Source organism: Achroia grisella, unplaced genomic scaffold, assembly GCF_030625045.1.
Source record: "Achroia grisella isolate CSIRO2021 unplaced genomic scaffold, CSIRO_AGI_Agris_v1 utg1244, whole genome shotgun sequence".
NCBI lineage: Eukaryota > Metazoa > Arthropoda > Insecta > Lepidoptera > Pyralidae > Achroia > Achroia grisella.
Genome location: NW_026712605.1, coordinates 670349 through 696922, shown reverse-complemented (window position 1 = coordinate 696922; position 26574 = coordinate 670349). Strand labels below are relative to the sequence as shown.

The window sequence follows — 26574 nt, the reverse complement described above, 5'->3', positions numbered from 1 at the left end:
CTCAGCCACTCTATTCGTTGAGAGTGCAGCATGAGGGGTACAGTTTGTCAGTTTTTGCTATTGGCGCATGCGGTCTATGCTATCACAGGACCTAGGGTGAGTGTGCTCTGAACTTTATAATTCTTTTAGAACTTACTGAACGTTACAGCTACTTTTTATGAGAATATGTTGATAATATTGGCTGGAAATGTTTAGGCTTTTTATATATATTTTTTATATTGCTTTCCATCTTTCTAACAGAATATGTAAATCTTTGTATTGTCCTATATTGTATTGTACTAGTACCCGCAATTTTTTTTGAGAATAAATATACCTTTTTATTATTCTCATGATATAATATATCTTTATATCACATATCATTAAGGTCCGCAGTTTAATCACAAAAAGGTAATAGTGTGTCACTTATAATATTGATAAAAGTTATTAAAATAGAACGTAAAGAAAAATATCTTAAAAGTAGGAAAAAAAAACTATATTTATATATAAAATATATATATATAATTATCATTACAATTATTCCATATGACTTTGTATAAAGTATTTATATCGCAAAGTAATCTATTAAACATAAATCATAACTACCTTTGCTCCAGGTATATTAGTGAAGACGAAGCATTCTCTCGCCTGGTCTAATTCCACCGTTAGAATATTAACAAAAATACTCCATAATTTTACAGAATGTTTAATTTTTTTCTTTGCTTAATTCTACCATCACAATAGTAACAAAAAATTAATCTGTAATTTTAGGACAAATAAATTTTTTATTTTTTATTATAAGAATTTAATGTCGACCCAGAACTAGGCATTGTAAATGGAATTAAAACTTTCTGTTACTTTTAATTAGTTGCTATTAGATATTTCGTATCGAAATAGTTATTTATTGTATTATTTTCATCTCAAATAAGTACATATTATTTACGCATGTGTGAATAGAATGGTGGCCAGCAAACCACGTCAGGTCGACCTCCAGTCAGCACCCCAAGAAATTACAGTTCCATTCCTAATGAATTCACCAAGCTATATTCTTTTCTACATCTTATCCTCCTCCTATAGCGTATAAATACCGTTAGTACAGATAGCTGCACCATTACATTATCAGATATTTAAAAAAATGGTTACGGTCTATTGGTACTTTAAAATTATAGACATGTGAAAATTTCATTCATAAACTCGTACATACGAGTATAGTAATAATGCACCTTGACGACCTCGCGGTTTAACACACTGCTTTACTTCCGATGGTCGCGGGTTCGATTCCTCGCACGATGCATACATTTGTATTCATGAATATGAATATGATTGTTTGTACTGCTCTGGGTGTTTTCTATGTATGTAATTACAAGAAAAAATATCTAAGTATTTGTATCAGTTGTCTAGTACCCATAACACAAGCTCTGCTTCCCATGGGACTAGATGGCGCTGTGTTAATAATCCAGGGTTATTTATTTATTACCTCGTACTATATTCCAATAATTTCGTACCCGTACTCTTCTCATAGGGTAAGGCAGCAGACGGTAAGGTATATGATCACTACGTTGAATTACATAATAAACACCAAGATTATCCATCTCACAGACTGTTATGTAGGCCGCCGGCAAGATTTGCGGTTATATACCTTACTAGCAATATATCGCGGCGTTGCCCGCAACAATTACATAAAAGTAATCTCTCAGTTAATGCAGAATTTATACTCGTATATTATTAATTCATGAAATAAAAGCTTTGTATACAGAATCTATACTCGTATATACGTGAAGCAAAAACTTTCTATTATTGCTTATTGCGCGGACGGACGAGTACGAAATTTTGCACACTTATAGTTTGCAAATATATAGAGAAGTAAAAAATGTTATTTCTTCTTAATTATGCATAGTTATTACATTATTCAATAAAAAAATCTTATCCACACGAATATGTATTTGACACATACTTTTTTGTTTATTTTTGAAGTTGGTAGTCTAATTGAGAATAAATTAATATTGTTATGTAATTCCTAGTGAATTTGTCACGATGGGCTAACTGACCTGACCTCATGTTCATCTTATCATCCTCCACTGGTGCCCCGCCAGCGTAAACCGTTAGCGCAGGCGGGTGCACCATTCCATTATCATCCATAAAAAAAAAATTGTTATGTTTTTTTATATTATTTATCTTCGTCAACCGAACCTCAAAAGGAAACTTATAATTTAAATTAATTACGGTCTAATTTCGACCATAATTTAAATTATTTATGGTTGAATTTCGACCGACTACTAATATGTAGTAACTCTCTACTAATCATCACATCATACATCATTCAAATCGATCTAATATTATTTACGTGAAAGAGTAATTTGACTAACTGTGTAACGTGACATCGCAAAGAAAATATTATTGTCTATACATATAAATAAAATTGGAGTGTCTGTTTGTAATATTGAAATAGTCGTTTTTACTACATTCATATGAATAAAAACACGATGAAAATATAAACATCAATATAACGTTTTTACAATTTTTGTCTGTCTGTCTGTTTGTTCCGGCTAATCGCTGAAATGGCTGGACCGATTTTGATGAGATTTTTACTGGCATGTAGCTGATGTAATAAGGAGTAACTTAGGCTACTTTTGTTTTAGAAATATTCTTTTATTTTAGAAAGTAAAGTTAATTTCCACGCGGACGGAGTCGCGGGTACTAGTCATTCATAATTTAAGATCTACGCTCTTGTCGGTGGAGCTCTTGCCACTATTCGCGACCTTCCATCATGCTCTTTAAATGTTGATACGACACGACTCCAATTTTGTGTTTAATTTGCTTCATGTAGCTGTGCCCTGGTGTTCCCCTCCCCGCTCTTTCCTTCTATTTTTTCCTCAATAATAATTATAATAGAAAAATAAAGTTATATTCCACGCGAACGAGGTCGCGGGTACAGCTAGTAATTAATAAAAACTTTACTTGTCCCAATATACAAAAATTGAGATTAACATAAAAAAAATTAAGATCTCTTCACCATTTTATTTCCCCTCCGATCGATCCCCCGTCCAAGTCAAACGGGGATCGATATTACGACGGCCTGAGCCGAGGTTCGAACCCCTAGTGGTGCCCTCAGACTAACGTCGTATCCGTCAGGCAGGAGTTGGCCTTCAGCCGCTCCATAACTCCTTCCGCGGGTTTAGAGTGCCATCTGCACTCGCCCCCTAACGTCCGGTGAAGCTGTAAAGGCCAGCTGCGGCCAACAGCATTAGAGTAGTCCGGAAAAAAAAAACATTTTATCACTGAAATGTAGAAGTGTAATTATAATAATGAATGTTACAAAAAAACCATCATAATAAGCTTGCTTTGTTGATAGTTTTCATGGAAACTAATTAGGCGGCACAGCGGAAACCTTTTTGTTTTATATTTACCGATTAAATACACGATTACTACTAATTAAGACATATAGTTTCACCGCACAAATAATTTAATTGTGACATTTGCATAAACCTTGACACTTCTTCCCAGTGTTGTACAACAATCGACAATGGTGTTATAATCAACTGATTTAGTCATAAACCATTCATAGAGAATTCACAGACAATTTTTTTTTTATAATAAAAAATAATTAAGTCTCCTTGGCCTATGGTGTCATTTATTTCTCTTTATACTTGTTTACGACTAGCTGTTCTCTCGACTTTGTTAACTTGATTTTTCTAAAATAAAAGTAGCCAAAGTTATTCCTTATTACATTAGCTACCTGCCAAATAAAGTCCCCTCAAAATCGGTCCAGCCATTTAGCCAGATTAGCCGGAACAAAGCGACCGACAGACAGACAGACAAAAATTGTATAAAATGTTATTTTGGTGTATGTGCGTTATTTATATTCATATGCATGTAATAAAATACGGTTATTTCAATATTACAAACAGACTCTTCAATGTTATTTATATGTATAGATTTACGTCTGAGGGCGCCGCTAGGTGTTCGTACCTCGACTCAGGTCGCCGTAATTTCGATCCGTGTGTGAATTGGACGGGATTGATCGGAGGAGACTGTCCAAATATATACTGTTGATAGTTAATCTGAGTACTCACGGGTGAGACTGAGCAGGAGGTTGAACTAGGAAATTAAAATATATGGTAGTATGACATGTTAGTCTTTCGGATTGGCAAATCATGAAAGAGAAAGACCTGTCTCTTTCTCTCTCGCTCTCATGAGTATTTAATGCACCTATTTAAGTTAATTACCTATTTAGAGAGAAAAAGAGCGCTGTCTCACTATTCTCTCTCTCTCTCTGAGTTGCCATGATCTTATAAGTACCGACTTAACCAATTGAATCGAAGTTGAAAGTTTGTCATTAGAATGACAATTATATGATTAAAACTACGAGGAAATCGTGATCAACGTCTTTACAGAACAATAGCCTGTCAAACAACGCGGTAATAGTAGAAAAAAGAAAATCTTTCACTCTATGATATTTTCATGTTCCTTCACTTAATATTATGGATGTGAAAGTAAATCTGTTTGTTATTACTAGTATTTACATAACCTAATTGTACAACTAAGAACCTAAAATTAAAAAGCTTAAAAAATATATATAATATGATGACTAAAATATATTATTAAAAGGGGGTCCCCTTTTAATAATATATTTTAGTCAGTAGTAATATATATATTTTTTAGGCAACGTTCCGAAGATACTGGCAGCGTTCCTTCTTTGAATAGCTAAAATAATTCTTTGTCCAAGGTAGCTGCCAGCTCTTCGGTCTTCTGTGATGTCGACTAACCTTTTCGTTATTTCTTTGAAAAGTCTTATAGCGCTAGGACCCCACGGACCAAGGGTCTCGACACCGAATGGGACAAATTCATATTCGGAGCCTAGACCCCTGTATTTACATATTTTGGCTTTTTCAGCCGCTTCACATGCCGCACCAGCTCTGTTACTTCTATCTCAATGATTCAACTTGTTTTTATTAAATTAATAATATACTTAAATACCAATCTTTATACAGTATAAAATGAAATCGCTTTCGCTGTCGGTTCACTTAGATCTTAGAAACTACACAATGGATTTTAGCAATATATAGAGTGATTTAAGAGGCAGGTTTATATATGTACAATACATGTACATCCGCGCGAAGCCGGGCAGGTAACTACATAATTAAAAAATAAAACAAAAATCATCTATTATTAAATAAATTAAACTTATTATTAAATAAATTAAACTTATTATTAAATAAATTAAACTTATTATTAAATAAATTAAACTTATTATTAAATAAATAAATAAAATTAATTGATGGTGGACGACTCATTCACACATCCAAAGTTTTAACTAAGCTGGAATCGTATAGGTCTTTTTTGTGTGATAATGGAATGGTACATCCGCGTGCACTAACGGTTTACGCTGGCTAGGCACCAGTGGATGGATGATAAGTTCAGCATGAATCAGGTCAAATAGCCAATCGTGACCAATTCACCAGAAACTTATCAATATGGTTTCTAGAGGGAACGGCGTGGAGGTCAAACTGACATGGTACATTGCTAGCAATGGTTCCACATTACTAACAACAATTCCTTCTAATTACATAGGTTCTAGATTATAATTGATAAACATAATTAAATACACACATACATAAATAAATTTAATCTATGTAATATATGTAGATAGAAATACAGATTAATATAGATATCAAAATTTTTATTTCACGGGTATCGAACCCGTCATCATCCGAAAGTATAACGGTATTCACCACTAAACCACCGAGGTAATAATTAAAAATATTCCAATTGCGCTCATTGAATATATAACTAACTCATATTCACATAGTAATGACATTTTCATTTTCCATTCATTTGAATACCGACACGGTACATGTCCATTCAAATATTGAGCCAACAGGTTAAGGGGCCGACAGCACTAAGACTAACAGATAACTATTGTATTTATATTTAAATAACATATAACATACATCACATTATCCGTCATACTAGTGAACGGGTGCTGCTTGTGAGGACTGGCCTGATCGGATTACGAACAATGATTAGACTGCTTTTGCAATAGCATATGCTGGTGGCCACTATATTCTTTCAAATTTGAATTAAAAAATGAAACAGTTGTAAAGTAAAAGTTGTACAAGAATACGAGCCGAGTTTCTTTTCAGTTATTGTCATCCCGATGACAATTCACACAAAGCCATCTAATCCCAAGCTAAGTTAGAACTTGTGTTAAGGGTATTAGACAACTGATACAACTGACTGATTAGATTTTTTTTAATAACATTCATAATGTACATTAGAAACACCCATATATAAATAAACAATAATGAATACAAATGTTTGTACCGTGTTAGAAATCGAACCCGCGACCCTCACCACTGCTCCATGTGGATGGACTACAACATATTTGTAATGTAGAAATATTGTACGTGTAATCATTAGTAGGCAATGTTTTAAAACATATATATTTAATTTTTAAATATTTACTTGCGTCCGATTTATCTGAAATTTGGGACAGTTACATAACACTGTATTTACACCAAAACACATACATATCCAGCAAACATACTCGTAACTCGTTTTGTCATACCGTTCACACAAATATAGTGAAGACATCTAAATTATACCATCGCAGACGAAACTTCTAGAAAAATAATGTAATGCATATTCAAAATTTGTTGAATGGTCAAATAAAGTATTTTTTTTACATATAAAACTATCATTTACTGTCACGAACTTTTTGATGCATTTTTATATTATTATTTTATAATTGTACTAGCTGTCCCGGCAAAAGTTGTTTTGCCTTAAAATAAAAATAAAAAAAAAAAAAACATTTAGGGGGATTTTTTTTTTTACTCAATTAACATTTCAAGAGAGGATTAAAAATTTTTATATAAGATTTTGACCGTTTTCACATTTACACACCGTTTTCCTTCCGATGGTCGCAGGTTCGATTTCTCGCACGGTATGATTGTTTGTATTGGTCTTGGTGTTTTCTATGTATTTCATGCATATATTTTAAAAAAATCTAAGTATTTGTATCAGTTTTCCAATACCCATAACACAAGCTCTGTTTTACTTGAGACTAGATGGCGCTGTGTGAATTGTCCTGAGATATTATTATTTTGATATATATTCATTTTTATAACATTTTACTCGTATCACTCTAATATTTTAATTATCACCGTATTTTACCTTAAAACCTCTATATTATTAGTTACATTTAATAGGAACTACCACTTCATTCACCTTCACCATCATCATCATCATCTGCTTCTTCCTTATCCCATTTATTTGGGATCGGCGTAATATGTTTTCATACCTGCTCGCAGTCAATTCGTTATTTACTCCCTTATTACCATATCATCTTTCACACAAACCATCCATCTCTTTTTCGGCCTTCCTCTGCTCGTATAACCGTCCACATACATAAGTAACACTGTACGAGCTAGCATCATCATTTCGCATCACTAACATTTTATTTTACATTTAATTTAAAATCGGTTCGCATTAGATCATTAAAAGCGCCGCTCATACTCATTTCAATCATTAATCAGTTATATTTTAACTTAGTTAAGTTTCAATATACAGTTTTAATCAAGTGTGCATCATTATCATTTATCAGATTTACCTATCTAGAAATATTTATAGTTTCTTTACAGCCCGAACAAACATCTTCTCCAACAATACCTAAATTATGTATATGTAAATTTCCTTTGACATTTCAAACCGGTTCCGTTCTTGTGGTATGCTACATCTTAACAAAACGGACATCTCAAATTATGAGTGTTTACGTAAGAGCAAATTATGCGAGTAGCGGATGTGTTGAATAAACATGCGCCTTGAACTTAAACAATGGCCGCAGTAGAAAGTAGAAATGACTGTGGCGCTTTAAAATTTATAACGACGGCGGAATCTTATTTATTTACTAGCTGTCCCGGCAAACGTTGTTTTGCCTTAAAATAACAAAAATGATTTAGGGGTGGACTACCCCTAACATTTAGGGAGATGAAAAATAGATGTTGGCCGATTCTCAGACCTACTCAATACGCTCACAAAATTTCATAAGAATCGGTCAAGCCGTTTCGGAGGAGTATGGGAACGAAAATTGTGACACGAGAATTTTCAAGTCCATTATAAATACTTTATAGACTAATATACATATGAAATAATACTACAAAATTAAGATATTGAAATTGTCTGTTTGGTCATGGCACTGACGACGGCAATCTGCCACGGTAGCCGATACACCACACCCTTCGGTAGTCCTCCTTCATGAAGGTGGGCAGCATGTTGGTGGGAACCCGGGTCAAAAACGCCTTGAAACTCGCGTTGTGGCTCGACTCCAGCTGCGTCACCCTCAATGTCAGGTTACTTTTCGTTCGTATATAATCGACAATGTCCTGTTCCTTATGATTAGCGCATTTTTTGGGTAGGAAGAGGTCCCTATCCTTGTCTCCTCTTGAGGAGATGTGTCATGTCAGAATGATTTTTTTATTTTCATCCAATACTTATATTTTACATTGTAAATACAGGTTTCTTCTTACTTTAGGTATCAGGGTACCTGTACTTTAGGTACCAGTTCCCTACAATTTACAATTATTGGAACTGACCCAAAACAGCAAAAAGAGAGAAGAGTTACATCCTGGTGATTTCATCGCGATTGCTTATTAAAGTGAATCACTTCATCCATTGGTGCATCACCAGCTAGAGTAGAGTAGGAGAGTTAGAGTAGGCGGGGGCTACTTCCAAATCCTTTTAAAATTACTCCAGATTATAAACCGACTCAGAAAAGGAAGAGCTTCTCAATTATTCCATGTCGTCAGTCTGCCGCAATATTTAGAAGTTAGCTACAATATCTCATTAAGACAAATTAGCTTAAATTTTCTTCTAATATAATATTTGAGCGTATTTAACCGCACTCTTACCTGATGGTATTGATGATGCTTCTAAACTGTTACACACGAGCTCAAATAGTGCCTATTCACTCCTAACTTGAAAGATCCAATGTTGAAAGAGGCAGGAAACACTAACACTGGCATAGAGACGCCTTAACTGCTCGCATAAAGAAATATGCTGCAAATCAGTTGGTACAAGCAGCAGGATGTCAGCTGGTAGTGCCGCTCAACGCCAAACATCGGTCTCCCTTATAATAAGCGGTAATCGTCGCCTATATACATGAACAGCTCTAAAATGGCAACGCATGAGTGGTATCACAGACATCACGTAATCATGTGTTGCTCGTGATACCATTTTTAAGCTATGATAGAGTCGCCAAAATGTTATATAGAGTTCGTCTGGTACAGGCAGCAGCAGGGTGGTGATATGATGAGACAGGTTGTGGCTACGTACAAATTATATTTAGAACAAGCTGTTCCCGCGACTTCGTCCGCGTGGAATGTAACTTTATTTTTCTAAAATAGTAGTAGCCTAACTTACTCTTTATACATCAGCTACCTGCCAAAAAAAGTCCTAGTCAAAATCGGTCCAACCATTTAAGAAATTAGGCGGAACAAAAAGACCGACAGACAGACAGACAAAAATGATAAAAATTGTTATTTTGGTATATGTACCATATATATATTCATATGCATGTGGTAAAAGAAGGTTATTTCAATATTACAAACAGACACTCGAATTTTATTTATATGTATAGATGATATAGTATAAGTAATAAAGTTCATTTCATAAATAGATCGGTCTCGAACTGACAGGCTTGTTATATAACTAGCCTATCATATCGAGACCGAAGAATATTCTAGTTGCTGAGATGATAGTAAATAATAATAATAATAATAATCTTTATTTACTGCTCACAAGGAAACTTACAATATTAAACAAAGTAACAAAAGTATGTATTTAATCTTACAAGCTATTCCTTGTGAGAGTCTGGAGTCTGAACTAAGTCGAAATCTGTACTACAGATCTCCAGGCTCTCTCCGAGGACATACTGTTATGTAATAAATCTAGTAAATGTTTTTGTGTTACATAATTATATATAAATTCTCCATACACTCATGCATTCCCATTTCGCAGGACTAAGATATTGTCTCGTAAATTCTATGACGATGAAATCCACGAATAGGATGTTGTGTATCGAGCGAGATGCGCAAACGCAGCCGAAGGGTGAAAGTAGGTATCTCGCGCAAGCGCACGCAAGCCGACAATCGCCGATTAATGACCATAACTAAAATGTTTTATGCGAGAACCATAAACAAATATGACACGGTCGTAATTCTGGAAATAAACTGTGTGAAATGTGTTAGTGGGTGAATATTTGCATTCAAATGTTACAACTGCCGTATAATTACAATTTATTTATAATAGTAACTTATTTATTCAAATAATCACTTTTGAATAGAGCTTCAATTTAAGTTTATATGAATATTTTTTTTGAACTACCGTTAATACATTCTTAATTAATTCATTTTAATGGACATTGACACAAAAGGAAAGAGACAAACTGGAAGCCTTTGAAATATGGTGTTGGAGAAGAATGGAAAGAATTAGCTGGAAAGATAAAATAAGGAATGAAGAAGTGCTTGAGAGGATTAAAGAAAAGAGACAGATCATAGATATTATAGAGAATAGGCGGGGAAACATGTTGGGGCACTTGATACGACACGACGAACTAATTAACAACATTATAGAAGGAAAAATAGATGGAAAGAGAGGAAGGGGAAGACCAAGACACAGCTATATCAAGCAAGTTAAAGAAAAAGTTGGAGTCGTGTCGTATCAACAGCTAAAGGAACTGATAGAAGATCGTGGAAGGTGGCGGGAGCTCCACCGACAAGAGCACAGCTCTTAAATTATGAATGAATGAACCGCTAATTCGGAATACTGTCTCATCCTGATGGTAAACAGTAACCATCTAGATATTTTTATTATTATTATAGGGTTTGGGCGACCTATAAAGTTTGTGCTCGCCATTTTTCAAAGTTCCTTACTCGACCCGTCAAGGACAAGAATTGAAAGATATTCTTAGGAGCGATGGTTTTTATCTCCTCATGATAGAGTGTAAACTTTCTAAAGGAGATTCGTTTATGCAAGAGTGGGCTGCAACCACATAGGTTTCCTCTTAAGGCAGACAAGTCAAGTCACTGACACACAGACAGACTAAGATCTTTTGAAATATGATAATTAATCCTTTACCCTTTTTTCTGTTCTCATACACGTATGTATGGCTGATCTAGTTACCACATTATCCTATAACACTTTCTAGGTTGGCTGGAAGAAACGTCTTTTCACTACATAGTATAAAACAAAGTCGCTGTCACTGTCTGTCCCTCTCTATGTATGCTTAAATCTTTAAAACTACGCAACGGATTCTGAAGCGGTTTTTTTAATGGATAGAGTAATTCAAGAGAAAGGTTTATATGTATAATACATGTATACCTGGGCGAAGCCGCGACGAGTAGCTAGTTAGAGATAAACTCATTCGGGTACAATACATTTATCTTATTACTGTTATCTTTTTCCCATGTGTGTGTATAATAAACAATAAAGAATTATGTATAGTGAAATCTTATATTTAAAGAAACTACCTTAAGACAAAATAGCTACCTCATTAAAAGAAATAAGCATAACTTAGACGTAATCTTCCTAAAATAAATAAATAATTTCAACTGTTAATTATTAGCGATTAACACAATTTCTAATGACCACTAATACAAAGATGTTGCAAAACAAACGACACTCAATATCTAACATTGAATGCCACTCGAATTCACTGAATCTGCAGTTTCGTAAACATTTTGTCGCTGCGGCCGTTGACTTCCACAGATTGTGTAATATTTTTAGATTAAATTTCTATCAATTTATTAAAATTAATATATGTATATCCACATTATACGTCTGTCTCTATCTCAGGGCACAATACACTTGGAATTTCTCGACAACACTTTTATACAAATTTCATTAAAATCGTTTCAGCCAGGTAAAGGCATCAAGAATCTAATAATAAATTACATATTTACTAAGTGATACACATGTGGCGATCGAACCTGGGACCGATGGTATCAGGTTCGAAAAATGAGACTGTGCTAGACCAGCAAGGCTCTTACATTTCAAGGATCATGATCTCTTACATTCTCGCTTTCACTGCTGTACTCTGCGAAATCTTGAAGTTTAAATAAGTTTCTGCGAAATTTTAGTATTTCTTTGAAATACTAAAATTGAAGTGACTAATTTGTAATTTCAAAAACGGCTTTTCACTGAATGCATTTGAATGATAGAAGTACCGTATATACATACGGTACTTCTATCATTTGTTTAATTATAACTAGTAATAAATATGATTTATTTATTTAGTTCATTTTGTCAGTATTACAAGTTTCTTTGAGTTAATTCTAAAAATATAGAGACAGAAATTACATGTAAACTTATAATTATTACGAAATAAAAAAAATACAATTGTTGTCTCTCTATCTGCCTATCTGTCTGTTTGTCTGTTCCTTGCTAATCTCTGAAACGGGTAGACCGATTTTGACTGTACTTTCACTCGCAGATCACTAACGTTCCAAGGAGTAAAGTTACTCCTTCAAACAATAAGCTAAATTGGCCCTATCTGTCTGTTTGTCTGTTCCTTGCTAATCTCTGAAACGGGTAGACCGATTTTGACTGTACTTTCACTCACAGATCACTAACGTTATAAGGAGTAAAGTTACACCTTGAAACAATAAGCTAAATTGGCTAAGTAGCCTAAGTTTTAACTTTTATTTTAGAATTAGAAATTTAGAAATTTATTTATTTTAATTCCATACGGACGATGATAATCTTACTAATATCATATTATGTTATCTGTTCTAATATTATAAACGCGGAAGGTTGTGACTGTCCATGGATGTTTGTTACTCTTTCACGCAAATACTACTGAATGGATTTTGATGAAACTCTACTATAATATATCTTATACATCAGACACATCATTACATAGTACAAAACAAAGTCGCTATCGCTGTCTGTCCGTCCCTATGTATGCTTAAATGCGGATTTTGAATCGGTTTTTTTAATAGATAGAGTGATTCAAGAGGAAGTTTTATATATATAATACATGTACACCCATGCGAAGTCGAGGCGAGTAGCTAGTAGACTATAAATTTCACGCGGTTGAAAATTATAGCCAATGTGATGAATGGTAGAAAAAAAATCATTATGAGTACATCTCGATTGTTTCACATTAACGAAGAAAACACGTTAAAATTATGTCATATTTACGACATACACGAGATATTTACGTACAAGTGTGAAAGTACTTGTATATTATAATGACGTTACATAAATATTCAAATGCAAAACTTGTTATTAATTAGATAGTGCTTAGATTTTATAGATATAACTAGCTTTTACCCGCGACGTCACTCGTATTGAATAAAATATTTGTTTTTTTTAATAAAAAAGTATCCTATGATTATTCTAATACCTCTAAGAACATGTGTACAAAATTTCATGATGATCGGTTCAGTTTTTTTTGTGAAAGTGCAACAAACATTCCTACTTTCACATTTATAATATTATTAAGGAGTACATCAGCTACCTGTCAAGACAAGTCCCGTCCAAATCGGTCCAGCCATTTCAGAGATTAGCCGGAACAAACAGACAGACAGACAAAATTATTAAATTAAATTGTAAAAAATATTATTTTAGTGTATGTGTAGACAGGGTGTCTGTCTATATTCATATGCATGTAGTAAAAAACGGTTATTTCAATAGTACAAACAGACACTCCAATTTTATTTATATGTATAGATTTAAGATAAGGATTACAGACCGCGGTGGCCTAGCGGTTTATCACGATATATCTAATAATAGTCAGAGATTTGAATCCCGCACAATACAAATATTTGTATTCATGAATTCTGATTGTATTATATGTATTGTAGCGAGGGTATATGTATTTTAGACCGTGGTTTTTATGAGGAAATAGTGTATTTTATATGTATAAAAAAAGCAGACTATAGTATCTAATAATATCCATGGAAAATATATATAGTCCCAATTTAAACAGAGCTTGTGTTGTACCGACTGAACAACTGTATAATTTTTTTTGCAAATACATATGTTGGAGGAATGAGGACCATGTCTTATGGAAAGTGTATAATATGAATGTGGATGGATGTAAAGGGAGGGGACGCCCTAAGAAAAGATGGATGGATTGTGTGAAAGATGATATGAATAAAAGAAGAGTATGTTTAGATATGACGATTGATAGAGATCAGTGGAAGAGAATGACATACTGCGCCGACCCCAAATAATGGGATAAAGGGAAGGCAATGATGAAATACATATGTTACGGGTAAACGATGTTATTGGTCGAGACGATGTATATTAGAGATGGTAATAAACTGACAATATGTACATATAAATAATGATCTTATATACTAAATAACAATATGAAAATGTAAGTTGGGGTGACAGAGTTTAGACACAGCAGTGCTTAGTAGACAATATTGAATTTATCTTATTAGGCATTATTAAATGCAATTATTATTTTGATGTATCTAGGTGACTGTGTCCCATAATGCATAATATACATACAGATCGATATAAACAAACACATTCGTGAATACAAATTTTTTGTATTGTTTATCTATGACTATTAGTCATCTGACAGCTAGCGGTAGACACCGCTAGAGCACTGAGGAATAGAAATGTTATAAAAATATAGAAATGCTAGAAATTGCGAGGAATCGAAAGTCAACACAGCCTTGCTTCCGATGATCGCAGGTTCGATTCCTCGCAATTTTATATGTACATACATATAAAATTTCAACAAAATCCTTCAAGCTGTTTTTGACAACTACTGTGATACTAGAAGTTTATAGACTAGAAAATGTGTAATGTATTCGTATGTTTAACAAGATTACGATACTGAGAAAAGTTATCGCAACATATGTACACATACAGATAAAAGCGATTCTCAACTGGCTCGATTCGTTATAGCCGCTTCTCTTCACTTCCGAGGGAGAGGCAACAGCAACCGGTACAAACAGCTTTCGGTTTCGACTGTTCACATAACGTTTGCTATTGTTGGCCAGGGTTGCCATCCAAACAACGGTTCTTAATGGTACTAAATTTGAAAAAAAAGGCCGAAGACCTTATGTGTTATGTAGTGTACAATTTCGTACTGCTATTGTTGGCCAGGGTTGCCAATACAAGGGTTCTTAATGTAACTAAATCTGAAAAAAAGGCCAAAGACCTTATATGGTATGTAGTGTACAATTTCGTACGGCTATTGTTGGCCAGGGTTGCCAATACAAGGGTTCTTAATATTACTAAAACTGAAAAAAAGGCCGAAGACCTTATGTGGTATGTGGTGTACATTTCATACGAGATTTTTACATATAGAAATTTCTGAGTCTTGTTGCTAATATTATGTAGACTAGCATGAATACTGGACCAATATTGAAATAAGAATGTGATTTTTTCAATTCTTACTATTATATACGTACTATGTAATGTTATCTTAGCTGTTATACATACTAATATAATTGTACTGTATTTATATTTAAATAGAATACCACTAATAATATTTAAATAAAAAGTAATTGGAGTTACACATTCGTCAGTTCCCGCCATTTTCAAAATATAGACTCTCATTGTACTCTATTTAAATAACTACACATTCTCTCCACATATAACTACAATCTATTTTGAGCTATTTTTTATCTCAAAAATTAATCTAGGATAGGGGAAAAAATAATCTATTAAATAGGGGATAAATGCTTAAAATCACGAATAGATAAATAGCAAAATCCATAGCCAAAATATTATTGAGTTGGTAATTTTTGAACTGTTTTATAAGAGGTAGAGTCCCCTCTTATGTAAGACTGACGTATCCGTCCGCTCCATAAGTTCTTCCGCGGGTTTGCAGTACCATCTGCACTCGACCCCTATTGTCCGGTGAAGCTATAAAGCCCAACTGTTAGAGTGGTCCGAAAAATAAATAAAAAAAGAGGTGAAGTGTTTTAAGGTTGGCAACCCTATTGTTGCAAAGGTCAGTGATTCGTCCCACCGTCAGTCTCACAGATGACGCCATTCATACATTTCTCGCAGATCGTTAATGTGAGAGAAATGTATGTTGTTTTAGTACAAATATGTACATTGGTGGATATATTTAAATATATTTTTAGTAGGTTGGTAGGTAGGTTTCAGTACATAGTTTTAGTAGGTTGGCAAGGTGGGGGTCTACTAAAATCAAAATTAGTAGATTGGTAGGTAGGCTTCACTGTGGATAAATTTAAACATATTTTTAGTAGGTAGGTATCAATCAATTGAAATCATATCTTTTTTCATATATTTTGGTCTATTACAGATTCTTATGATACTCATATATCAAATCTAACAGTTCGTAGTGCTTTCGAACTAAAAACTCTTATTTCTTTCAAATAAGCTTGTACTAGATTACCAAAATACTGACTCGTTTTTAATTAGTAACTGCCAGTACATATATCGTATTGCATTTTTGTCAAAAGGAATAATCCAATCAGTAGCCGTAATCCGAACATAAGCTACACCTGTTCACGAGGATGACGGAAGTAATAAATATTAAATTTGGAACACATTACATAAGTACTTATTGACTATGTATGTATGTACCTATTAACTAACCTATTGAATTGAGGTGAATGGTGAATTTCCTCCTCTCTTCTATTGTTTACGTCGATTGCTGTCCCATCATTCGCTCGTATTCATATATTGAGGTATTAAAAAATACTTGTATTCATGAACATAATTAGAATATTTAAATTTTAAACTAGTTTGTTGACTTTTTTTATATATTATTTGTTTTTTTTTACGTATGGCGGACTTAATTTATTTATTCATTTATTTCAGGCAACTAGACCCATATTATAAATACCTTATAGACTAACACACATATAGTATAATATTTAAAAACTAATACAAGGATATTGTCTGTGTGATCACGGCACTGAAGACGGCAATCTGCCACGGTAGCGCCGATATACCACACCTTTCGGCCTTAATGCCTAATGGCAGTCTCTACCAGTTAATCGTCAGAGATAATATGGCGATTTTTATTGGTAGATGTAGTCAAGCGTTTCCTATTCATTAATTTTTACAATAGCATGGTGTTGACAACAAAATTAAACAAAATAAATTAACTAATAATCAATTAAACTATAAAAATTAAAATAACAATCAAACAATTTGATATTCCTTTACGCTTCCTAATATTATTTCTGTAAACTCTCAATTGAATATAGAAAGTAATTTATTAATTTAATGTTTCTCAGATCAGATTTTCTCAGATCTCCCGTTTGCGAGTTACGTGTAGAGTTGCAAGGCGTCCGGATAAAGTCGGACATAGGCTTTTTGATTACGTGTCCGGTTAAAATGAACAATGTCCGACTTACCCGACTTTTGTTAGGCTTTTTACATTATTATTATCGTAAAATAATTTATTTATTTTTTAACTTAGAAGATTAGTTTTGTTTAGATAGTGTTCTTTTATTTTGCTTTCGTTTTTGAAGTAACACCAGGTAAATGAGGCTATATTTGTTAAGTAAATTGTAAAAATGTTGATAAATGTTTAAATTATTTTTAACTGATGACTTTATTTCACTGATTTGGCATTCGATTTTATATACATTTCATTAGAATTTAACAATATGTATGTTAATAATAAAAAAGCTTCATTTTACATAAACAAAATTCTCTATACCAATTAATATTGAGACAGAATCCGCAATAATTATCCGGCCAAACTGGCTGATCTGTCCAGTTATTAATTTTTGCGAACTGGCAACCCTAGTTACGTGTGATGTTTTATAAATATCTGTAGTTTCCACAAATGATGAAAGTTCACTTTCGACTGTCACCTATGTTTATTAATGTTATTGCTTATATGCTTGTAGGCACAGTCGTGTTGCTTACAAATCTATATTTATTGTTAGACATTAGGCATAAAGTATCTTTCTAGTAATCTTTCTGCTGAATACCAGAACAGGTATAAAGTATGTTTCTATATTCTTCAGAATAGAATAGAATAGAAATATTCCTCAATCTAGTAAATTAGCATTCACTTTTGTATAAACATTTATTGAGTCTATTGCTTCAATATGAATGCAGGTTTAGAGAAGAATAGACAATACACTTGTCTGGAGTTTTTTTATAAACAAAAATTAACAAAATAAAAACTTGAATAAAAAAATACAATAAATTTGTACCATTTATTAACTACTTCCGTTCGCGGGTTCGATTCCTCGTACGGTGCAAACATTGGTATTCATGATTATAAAAAAAAAAAACAATTATCTATGTATCTATTTAGTTATTTCTCTATATATATTACGTACATATTTATAGAAAAATATATAAATATTTCTATATAATTATTTACATAACACAAGCTATGCTCAGCTTGGGACTAGATGTGTGAATTATCCTAGTATTAAACAAACGTTATGTTGTACAATAATAGAATCCTTAAATATCAGAAGATAGTAAATACATTTACTAGATTTATTTTTATTCAAATATCATCAAAATATTCACTTAATGTTAGACATGGCATCCTATACAAATATACATAATAAATAAACTGGCATTTAAAAAAAACAAGAAATTCAATTCAGTTTCTTGCCAGTTCTTCTCAATTGAATCTGTATACTGAACTGGACGGTAGGGGAAAAATATAATAATAAGAAACTAGCTACTCACCCCGGCTTCGCACGGGTGTACATGTATTATATATATAAACCTTCCTCTTGAATCACTCTATCTACTAAAAAAACCGCATTTAAGCATACATAGGGACGGACAGACAGCGATATCGACTTTGTTTTATACTATGTAATGATATGACGTTCATAAGCGACTAAAATGTTCTGCTACATGATTGAATTTGAATTTGTACAAACTGTGAATCGATCGATTATATATTCATTGTGACAATTAACAGCGTAAAAATTAAGTTCAACGCACTACCAACTAATGGCTGATGGGAAATAGAGCAAAAACAATCCGCTCGAGCAAAACCGTGGAATATGTCGATATAGAGACGGTTAGATAACACTGTCAGCAGCCTGAGAACACTTCGATACAGGCTTGTTACAACAAACTAACTTGTATAGGTGACAGAACAACCAAAATCAGTCAAGTATTTGTTTTATTTTAATTTGTTTTGTTTTATTTTACTGGCAGGTACCCGCGACTTCGACTGCGTTGAATTGAAATAAATAAAAGTTTAAATTTGAAATTACTACTCATAATTGTGATGGCGTCAGTGGTCTAGCGGTTTAATACACAGCTTTATTTCCGATGGTCGCGGGTTTGATTCCTCGCAAGGTGCAAACATTTGTATTCATGAGTATGAAATTTTGTATCGGTTTTGGTGTTTGCAATGTATAATATGTATGTATTTACGTAAAAATATATATCTATGTATTTGTATCAGTTATCTAGTACCCATAACACAATTTAGCTTAAATTGGTTCTAGATGGCGCTGTGTGAATATACTCATGAATATAAATGTTTGTGCCGTGCAAGGAATCGAACCCGCGACCATAGGAAGTAACGCGGTATGCTAAACCACTAGACTACCTAGGCCGTAATTATAACAAAGCATTACACGTCGTATAGCACCATAATACACGGTGAAGTATTGGAGATCACGATTGCGCGGGCGCAGGAATGCACTTTCTTATTACTGATGCGTACAATCTTCATCCGAGATGTCTCAAGTATATATGCTATTATGCGCCTACAGTTTTTGTGAACAGGCGAATGCACATTTTTATAACTATGTCATATCCGTTATTTTTATATTAATTTTGTGGCATGCTTACATAGTATAAAATGATTTCGCTGCTTCCTTAATAATTCCCAAATCGCGGGCACGTTTAATTTTGTATCTTTTCAAGCAATAAACATTAGCTTATTTCCTTAGTCAATTCCGGAAGCGTGAGATGAATCTGATAGGATACAATGGGATCCACTAGGGGATCCATCTGATAGATCCCCGCACAACCGAAATTACGACTGCTTTGGCCGAGATTCGAACCCCTAGCGGTATCCTTGAATGAAAATCGTATCCATCAGGCCTTCAGCCGCAAAGGCCAGCAATTCGACTCAAAATCTGCACTCGCCCTCTATCGTTCGGTGAAGCTGTAAATTTATTTATTTATTTGAGGCTACTAGGCCCATATTATAAATACCTTATAGACTAACATACATATGAAATAATATAAAATTAAGATATTGAAATTGTCTGTGTGATCACGGCAATGACGGCAATCTACCACGGTAGCGCCGGTACACCACATCCTTCGGCCAGTAGTCCTCCTTCATGAAGGTGGGCAGCATGTTGGTGGGGACTCGGGCCACAAACGTCTTGAAACTCGCGTTGTGGCTCGACTCCAGCTGCGTCACCCTCAAAGACCAATAGCATTAGAATAGATCTATAATGGTATAGGTACTCTCTCAAGTATAGGTATTCGTTATTAAAAAATAAAGCAATATTAATATCAGTCTATATACACGATGTAATACAGTTATTAGATATTCATAAGATATTGCCCAATGATTATTACACTAATGCAATATGTTATAAAGTTCAAACTACATCGTACATATCTGACACTTTCAACTTGCAACACAAACTCACTTTAGAATTTGCGAAATCTGTACGTCATCCGTTCGGTGTTGCCATTTCATAATTCACAAGTATGTGCAAAGTATGTTCGTTTTTAATTCGCAGTACTTTCTTAAGTGTCGTAAAAACCATTACAATGGCATTTTATTGTGAAAAATGTTTCACGTAAATATTAACTGACAAAAGATTTAAATCGCTATTTCATTGCATCTTAACTTTGAACCTTGAGCTTAGGGTTATTATAAAATAAGTTATTGTATTCATAAGTTTAATATACTTTTATTTTTACTAGTGACCTGAAAAGTCCTTATCGCTTTCCGACATTGATCTCCGTAGAAGTCTTTGAGGAAGCTTATCATATTTTTTAAATATAAATAAATGCCATAAGTTTTTTTTTTCTATCTTTTCAGCCAGAAAATGAGTACGATAGAAGAAGACAAGTTTCACTGGGGCATCCAGGGTTTAGCGAGCATCAGACAAGATTTGGCTTGAATTCTCCACTACAGAACTTCCAGACCCAAGGTGGCCTTCTCGGCAGCCCAACACAGAGCCCGATTCAGTTTTCCCAGCCGATCTTCTCACAGCCCCAACCGCAGCCATCTTTCGTGCCGCAGTTCAGTAGCATTCTGCCTAGTCCCGCTCTTCCAACAAATATTGGCCTGCAGAATAATTTACCTTTACCAAACAATAACGCGTTCCAGTTCCCTCAGCCACCAGTCAATCCACCCACGCTTCAGAGTAACTTCCCCCCTACGAATTTGAGACCACTGCAGCAAAACCAAAATGTACTTTCCCAACCAGCTCCAACACTGCCCACTTTCCAAAATAACGGACCTCCCATTGCGCAAAATGCACCTTCTTTCAACCATAATTCACCAAGTAATACAGTGAATATACAACCAAGGCCAACACAGCCCGCTTTTCTTCCAACAATCCCAGAGTCACAAAGTCAGCAAATTTTCAGTCATCCTAATCCAATAACTATCCAACCTGCACCGAATCTAGCGCCACAGAGCCTGAGTTTAAACAATGCGCAAGTACCTTTCCAATCTAACTTGGGCCAAACCCCCCTGTTTTCGAATGGACAATCATCCCAAATCCAAAATTTCTTTGAGCAACAGTCCAAAGAAAACCTTGAGAAACTGAAAGAGCTACAAGAGAGACAGAGAATAATTCAAAAGCATCAGGAATTTGTTCAAAAACAACAGCAGAAACAACAAGAAAAGGTAGATAAACTACATGAAGAGTTCTTAAGTAAACAAGCAACAAAAACTATACCAACTATTTCAACGACAGAAAATTACGAACATTTCTTCACCCGTAGTCAAGATAAACACCGACCAATCTTACCACATGAGACGGATTTGTTTAGGAAAGCTTTAGAAATCTATGAGAAAGAGCATCCAACAACTACAACCACTACAACAACAACGACTACCACTACGACACCCGCGCCAGCGCCAAGGTACAAACCTAGATCGAAGCCAAAGCCAAGAACTCCTCCTCAAGATAGAAAGAAGCAACAATTGTATAATGAAATAAAAAATTTGCTCGAAGAAAGTGAAACAAAAGGATTTGATGACAGCTTAAGAGCAAAAAGTGTAGCACTTTTACAGAAACCAGATATACTCAAACAATTAAAAGTAGCATTAGCTGAAAATCCCGAAGATTTCAGCGAGAAGAACTTTACGTCGCGGGAAATCTCTTTGAACGGCCAGAAGTTTGAAGTGATTAGAACCACAAATCCTAATTTAATTCCTAAAGGAGCAATATCAGCAGATAGTCCCAACTTGGCACAAATTGTAGCTGGTACCCAGGCACCACAAAAAGAAAGTCGTATTTCCTTCGAGGATTTAACCAAAGATGTTTTGCCACCCGGAGCAAATTTCGAGCTAATTAAACAATCAGATAATGGCAAACTCGAGGAAGTCTCAAAAATACCAAATACGCTCCAAAATAAGAAGAAGGTAACATTTGTTTTCTTAGAAGAGCAAGATGACGGCTCTTTCAAAGTCAAAGGAGTCAAAGCAAATGGTCAACAAACAGAAGAGGGGCCTGAAGTCGAAAATATTCTGAATAAAATAAAGAAGGGTGAAATACAATTGCCTGGAAAGTTGTCGAATAGTATTTTGACATCGACTACAGCCAATCCGACTACAGAAACAATTGACTACGTAGCTGAGCCGTCCCATCTACCTTCAAGTTACTCTAGTTTTGTTACAACATCCAGCCACGGAACCGTTGGTCATAATCTTGTTTCTCATACGACACCCATTCCAAACACATATCGAAGCAGCATAAGCCAAACTACAAGACCGACACAAACTCAGACTTTCGCTCCGTCATCGACTCGAACAGTATCTACGACTGAGAGATATATCGCCAAATCCACGTCTCCAACCTACGACTTTACAGCGAATAGAAATAGTCACAGTCCATCATCTGTTTCATCAACCCCAACTAGCTTCCCAAGCTCCACGTTCTCGAGTATCATCAGTACTACTCCAGCTTACCGCCACACCTCGGAAGACCTTGTGGTAATAGGATCTAGCGTGGTACCACCTACTGTGGATATAACCAACTCACCTTTAAACTACGGCAGACAAATCAATCCTGGTCTTGTCGATATCTTAAAAGAGAACGGCTTATTTGCAACCGCTAAATACTTACGTCAGTCTGGTCTAGACACCATTCTGAATGAAACTGGACCGTACACAATATTTGCACCTACCGACAAAGCGTTCAGAACATTATTAGTCCAGCTTGGTGGTCCTGATAGAGCCGAAGAGAAATTCCGGGATAATCCACGTTTGCTCAGTGGCGTAAGTATTATAAATTAATTAATACCTAATTATAAACTTAGTAATACTGAAACGTCAAAATTAAAAATTTGATTAAGTAGATATTTAAAATAACAAGGACCATGATCATTATAATTAAATTAATTCTAAAACCAGAAATAACTGCAGCTGATGAATATTTATAGCGCAAATTACGATGCGCAATAATTAAATGCAGTGACATATTTTAGTAATTAATCTAATAGGTGCTATTAGATAAATAGTACTAAACTTTTTCAGATAGTTAATCGTGCATATTAATAAAATGCTGGGACATATAATAGTTCCCTAAACAGCCTTAAACACATCCAATTTATCTTTCTTTCAGTTGCTTCTCCATCACGTAATTCCCGGTGCATTCGACATTGGGTCCCTGCAAGACGAGATGACTGGTGTATCTCTAGCGGGCACCCAACTGCGTGTTAACCAGTACGACATGCACGACGTAGAGTGGAATGAGGTCCGGGTCACCACCATAAACGGTGCTCGGGTGTTGGATGACAAGAAAGATATTCACATACCGCAGGTAATAATTTAATAATCTAGTTAGTACCTGATAGCTAGTGCTGTCCCGTGAAACGTTTTTGTTATTTTTAAATGATGCTCCGCTCCTTTTGGCTGGAGTGTTATTTTATATAGATTCCTTCGGTAAATGGTTAAACACTGAATTAATTTATCCATTCCTTTAAATAGTGGCTTTATAACCTCAGTAAGTATGCGTATAACAGTGGCGTACGAGTGCAGAGAGTTTATTCAAAAGTAAACAAAATAAATTTATGAGCATAGAATTTATTTTTAAACAAAAAAATTGATCTTAATAAAATTATTTAAAAATATCTTAATAAAGTTATTAAAAAAAAGAAAAGACAGCGAATTTTCAGTTACCAGGGGACAAACCACTCCACGCCACTGATAGATGAAAATAAATTAATCTATGGCTCCAGATATAATGTTAATATTAGTTGGACTCTGTTATCTACCAACTGTAACAAAGGATTAGAAAAATCGTTCGAAAAAGTTAATATTTTGATGGATAAAATGTCCATATAAAACTATTGACCTAATGAGCATACCAGTACGATACCTGAGCGAAAAGTTTGCAATATTCATGAGGACATGCAGCAAGACTTTGACGAATGTTCTTAACGATAATTTGAATACCTTGTTCTAGGGCATAGCTCACGCAGTGGACAGGGTGATGTTCCCATTACCCGTCGGGGACCTGGTGCAGACACTGCAGGCCGACAGAGACAGGCGATTCACAACGTTCTTGAAGGCGATTTACGCCAGCGGCTTCGCAGATACCCTTGCTGGTATGTATATCAATAAAAAAAATACATTCCATTAAAAAGTTCGACAATTCAACCTAAACAGATGAAAACATGCTGTAATGCAACCCATATTAGCTGTGTACAACAAAACTTTTTCAAGCAGTTAAAGTTATTGAGACCATTGATTTCTGAAGTTACACAGAGAAATAGAAATGTTGAAATGAAATAGAAATTCTGACCTTTCAAGCTCTGAAGGGATGTTGAAATCTAACATGAAATGAACACATGAAAATACAGGTTAGGGAGGTTGTAATCCTTATACCAACTGGTCATATACATAGTTAAGGCAACGATTACCATTCCGTTGGGTGTGGAATTCATTGAATGAGCGGCCAGTTTGGCATAGCAGCTAAATCCAAAAATTCCTATACTCTTCACTTAATTGCCCCCATCTTGCATTTATCCAGAACCTTTTTGCCACGCAAAAATGTGCTTCGACTGGAGTCTAATTCCAGCAATGGTATTTTTGACCTGATGTGATATTTAAACCTTCATGAAAACAGCATATTCCTGCTTACAAAGCCGGTATTTCATCTGCATTTCCCCTAGTGTTACCCGATCCTCATGGGCGGCGGTGATAATCATTTACCATCAGGTGTACAGCTATAAAAATAATGTGTGAATAATACAAAACACTTGTATTACAGAGAGCAAAACTTACACAATTTTCGCGCCAACTGATGCGGCGTTCGCACGTCTTCAACCGACCGAGCTCTCGCGATACTCCGAGAAGGCAGCAGCTCGAGCTCTGGTGGCCAGGCACGTCCTTCCAGGGACCTTATACAGTGCCGGCATGAGATACTACCAGCTGAGGAACTCCATGGAGGACGCTAAACCGTTGACGTTGCAGAAGAATGCTGGTAAGTTACTATCAACAATAAATATGCTTTTTTAATCAAATAAATCGTCTGTACCCAGGGATGCTAACTATACCAGGATTCTAGTAAAAATACAATATTTTTGGCCTTGGATACATTTTCAGTCTCAAGTTTATACAAGGTTCTGATCTAAATCGATGTACGGAGCCAAATTGAGTTAATATTTTTTTTTTGTTTCTTCGTACGAGGCTAAGTGTTTTAAGGTTGGTATACCCTTTCTGTACCCTATACTGGTCAGCGCTGGTGATTCCACAAACGATACGTGGGTACATAAACCATGATCCGGGGGGTAGGGGACTGTTAGTAATGTGGATTGATAACCCCATTGCTAGCAATGTACCTCCACGCGGTTCCCCTTGGAAACCACCGTGTTAAATTCCTGGTGAATTTGTCACGATGGGCTAACTGACCTGACCTCATGCTCATCTTATCATCCTCCACTGGTGCCCCGCCAGCGTAAACCGATAGCGCAGGCGGGTGCACCACTCCATTATCATCAACAAAAAAAAAATTACCATGATCCGTGCTCATAAGACTAAGGTGTCATGGTATCCCGTATACCCAGTAATTACACTGCAATCTATCTATGTTTACTTTATTATAACTCTCGATAAGCGAGTTATATTTTTACTATCCTTTATCTATGACGATAATTATGGACTTCCCCCAGCCATTTTATTTCGAGCGTTGAACAAAAGGTATATATCTTAGATATAAAACGAAATGATATCGTGTTGCAGGTCGAATCAAAGTGAATAATGCTCAAGTGATAACCCACAACATACCTGCAACTAACGGTGTCATCCACGCCGTCGACAACATCCTGTGAACTGCGCCCGCGGATCCACTACTGCCAAATTAGCTTCAGTGAAGCTTCCACTTCAATTAACAATAGACAATTACAATTTTCAAAATAACTTTTTTGTGACATTCGAAAACAGAATTTGTATAA

The 26574-nt window shown here is 34.9% G+C and overlaps 1 protein-coding gene across 1 annotated transcript; it reads left to right on the top strand.

Annotated features, from left to right (window-relative positions):
* LOC131854687 (uncharacterized) lies at positions 1 to 26574 on the top strand. The gene is made up of 6 exons (XM_059205819.1): positions 1 to 96; positions 20984 to 23395; positions 23742 to 23939; positions 24585 to 24726; positions 25392 to 25604; positions 26363 to 26574. Exons 1-6 carry the CDS (start codon positions 31 to 33, stop codon positions 26449 to 26451), a joined length of 3120 nt encoding a protein of 1039 aa, XP_059061802.1. The 5' UTR covers positions 1 to 30; the 3' UTR covers positions 26452 to 26574.

Coding starts and splice junctions, on each gene's coding strand:
- LOC131854687 (XM_059205819.1), top strand. CDS start 31: ATGAGGGGTACAGTTTGTCAGTTTTTGCTATTGGCGCATGCGGTCTAT. Junction 97..20,983: donor ATGCTATCACAGGACCTAGG/GTGAGTGTGCTC, acceptor CTATCTTTTCAG/CCAGAAAATGAGTACGATAG. Junction 23,396..23,741: donor ATCCACGTTTGCTCAGTGGC/GTAAGTATTATA, acceptor TCTTTCTTTCAG/TTGCTTCTCCATCACGTAAT.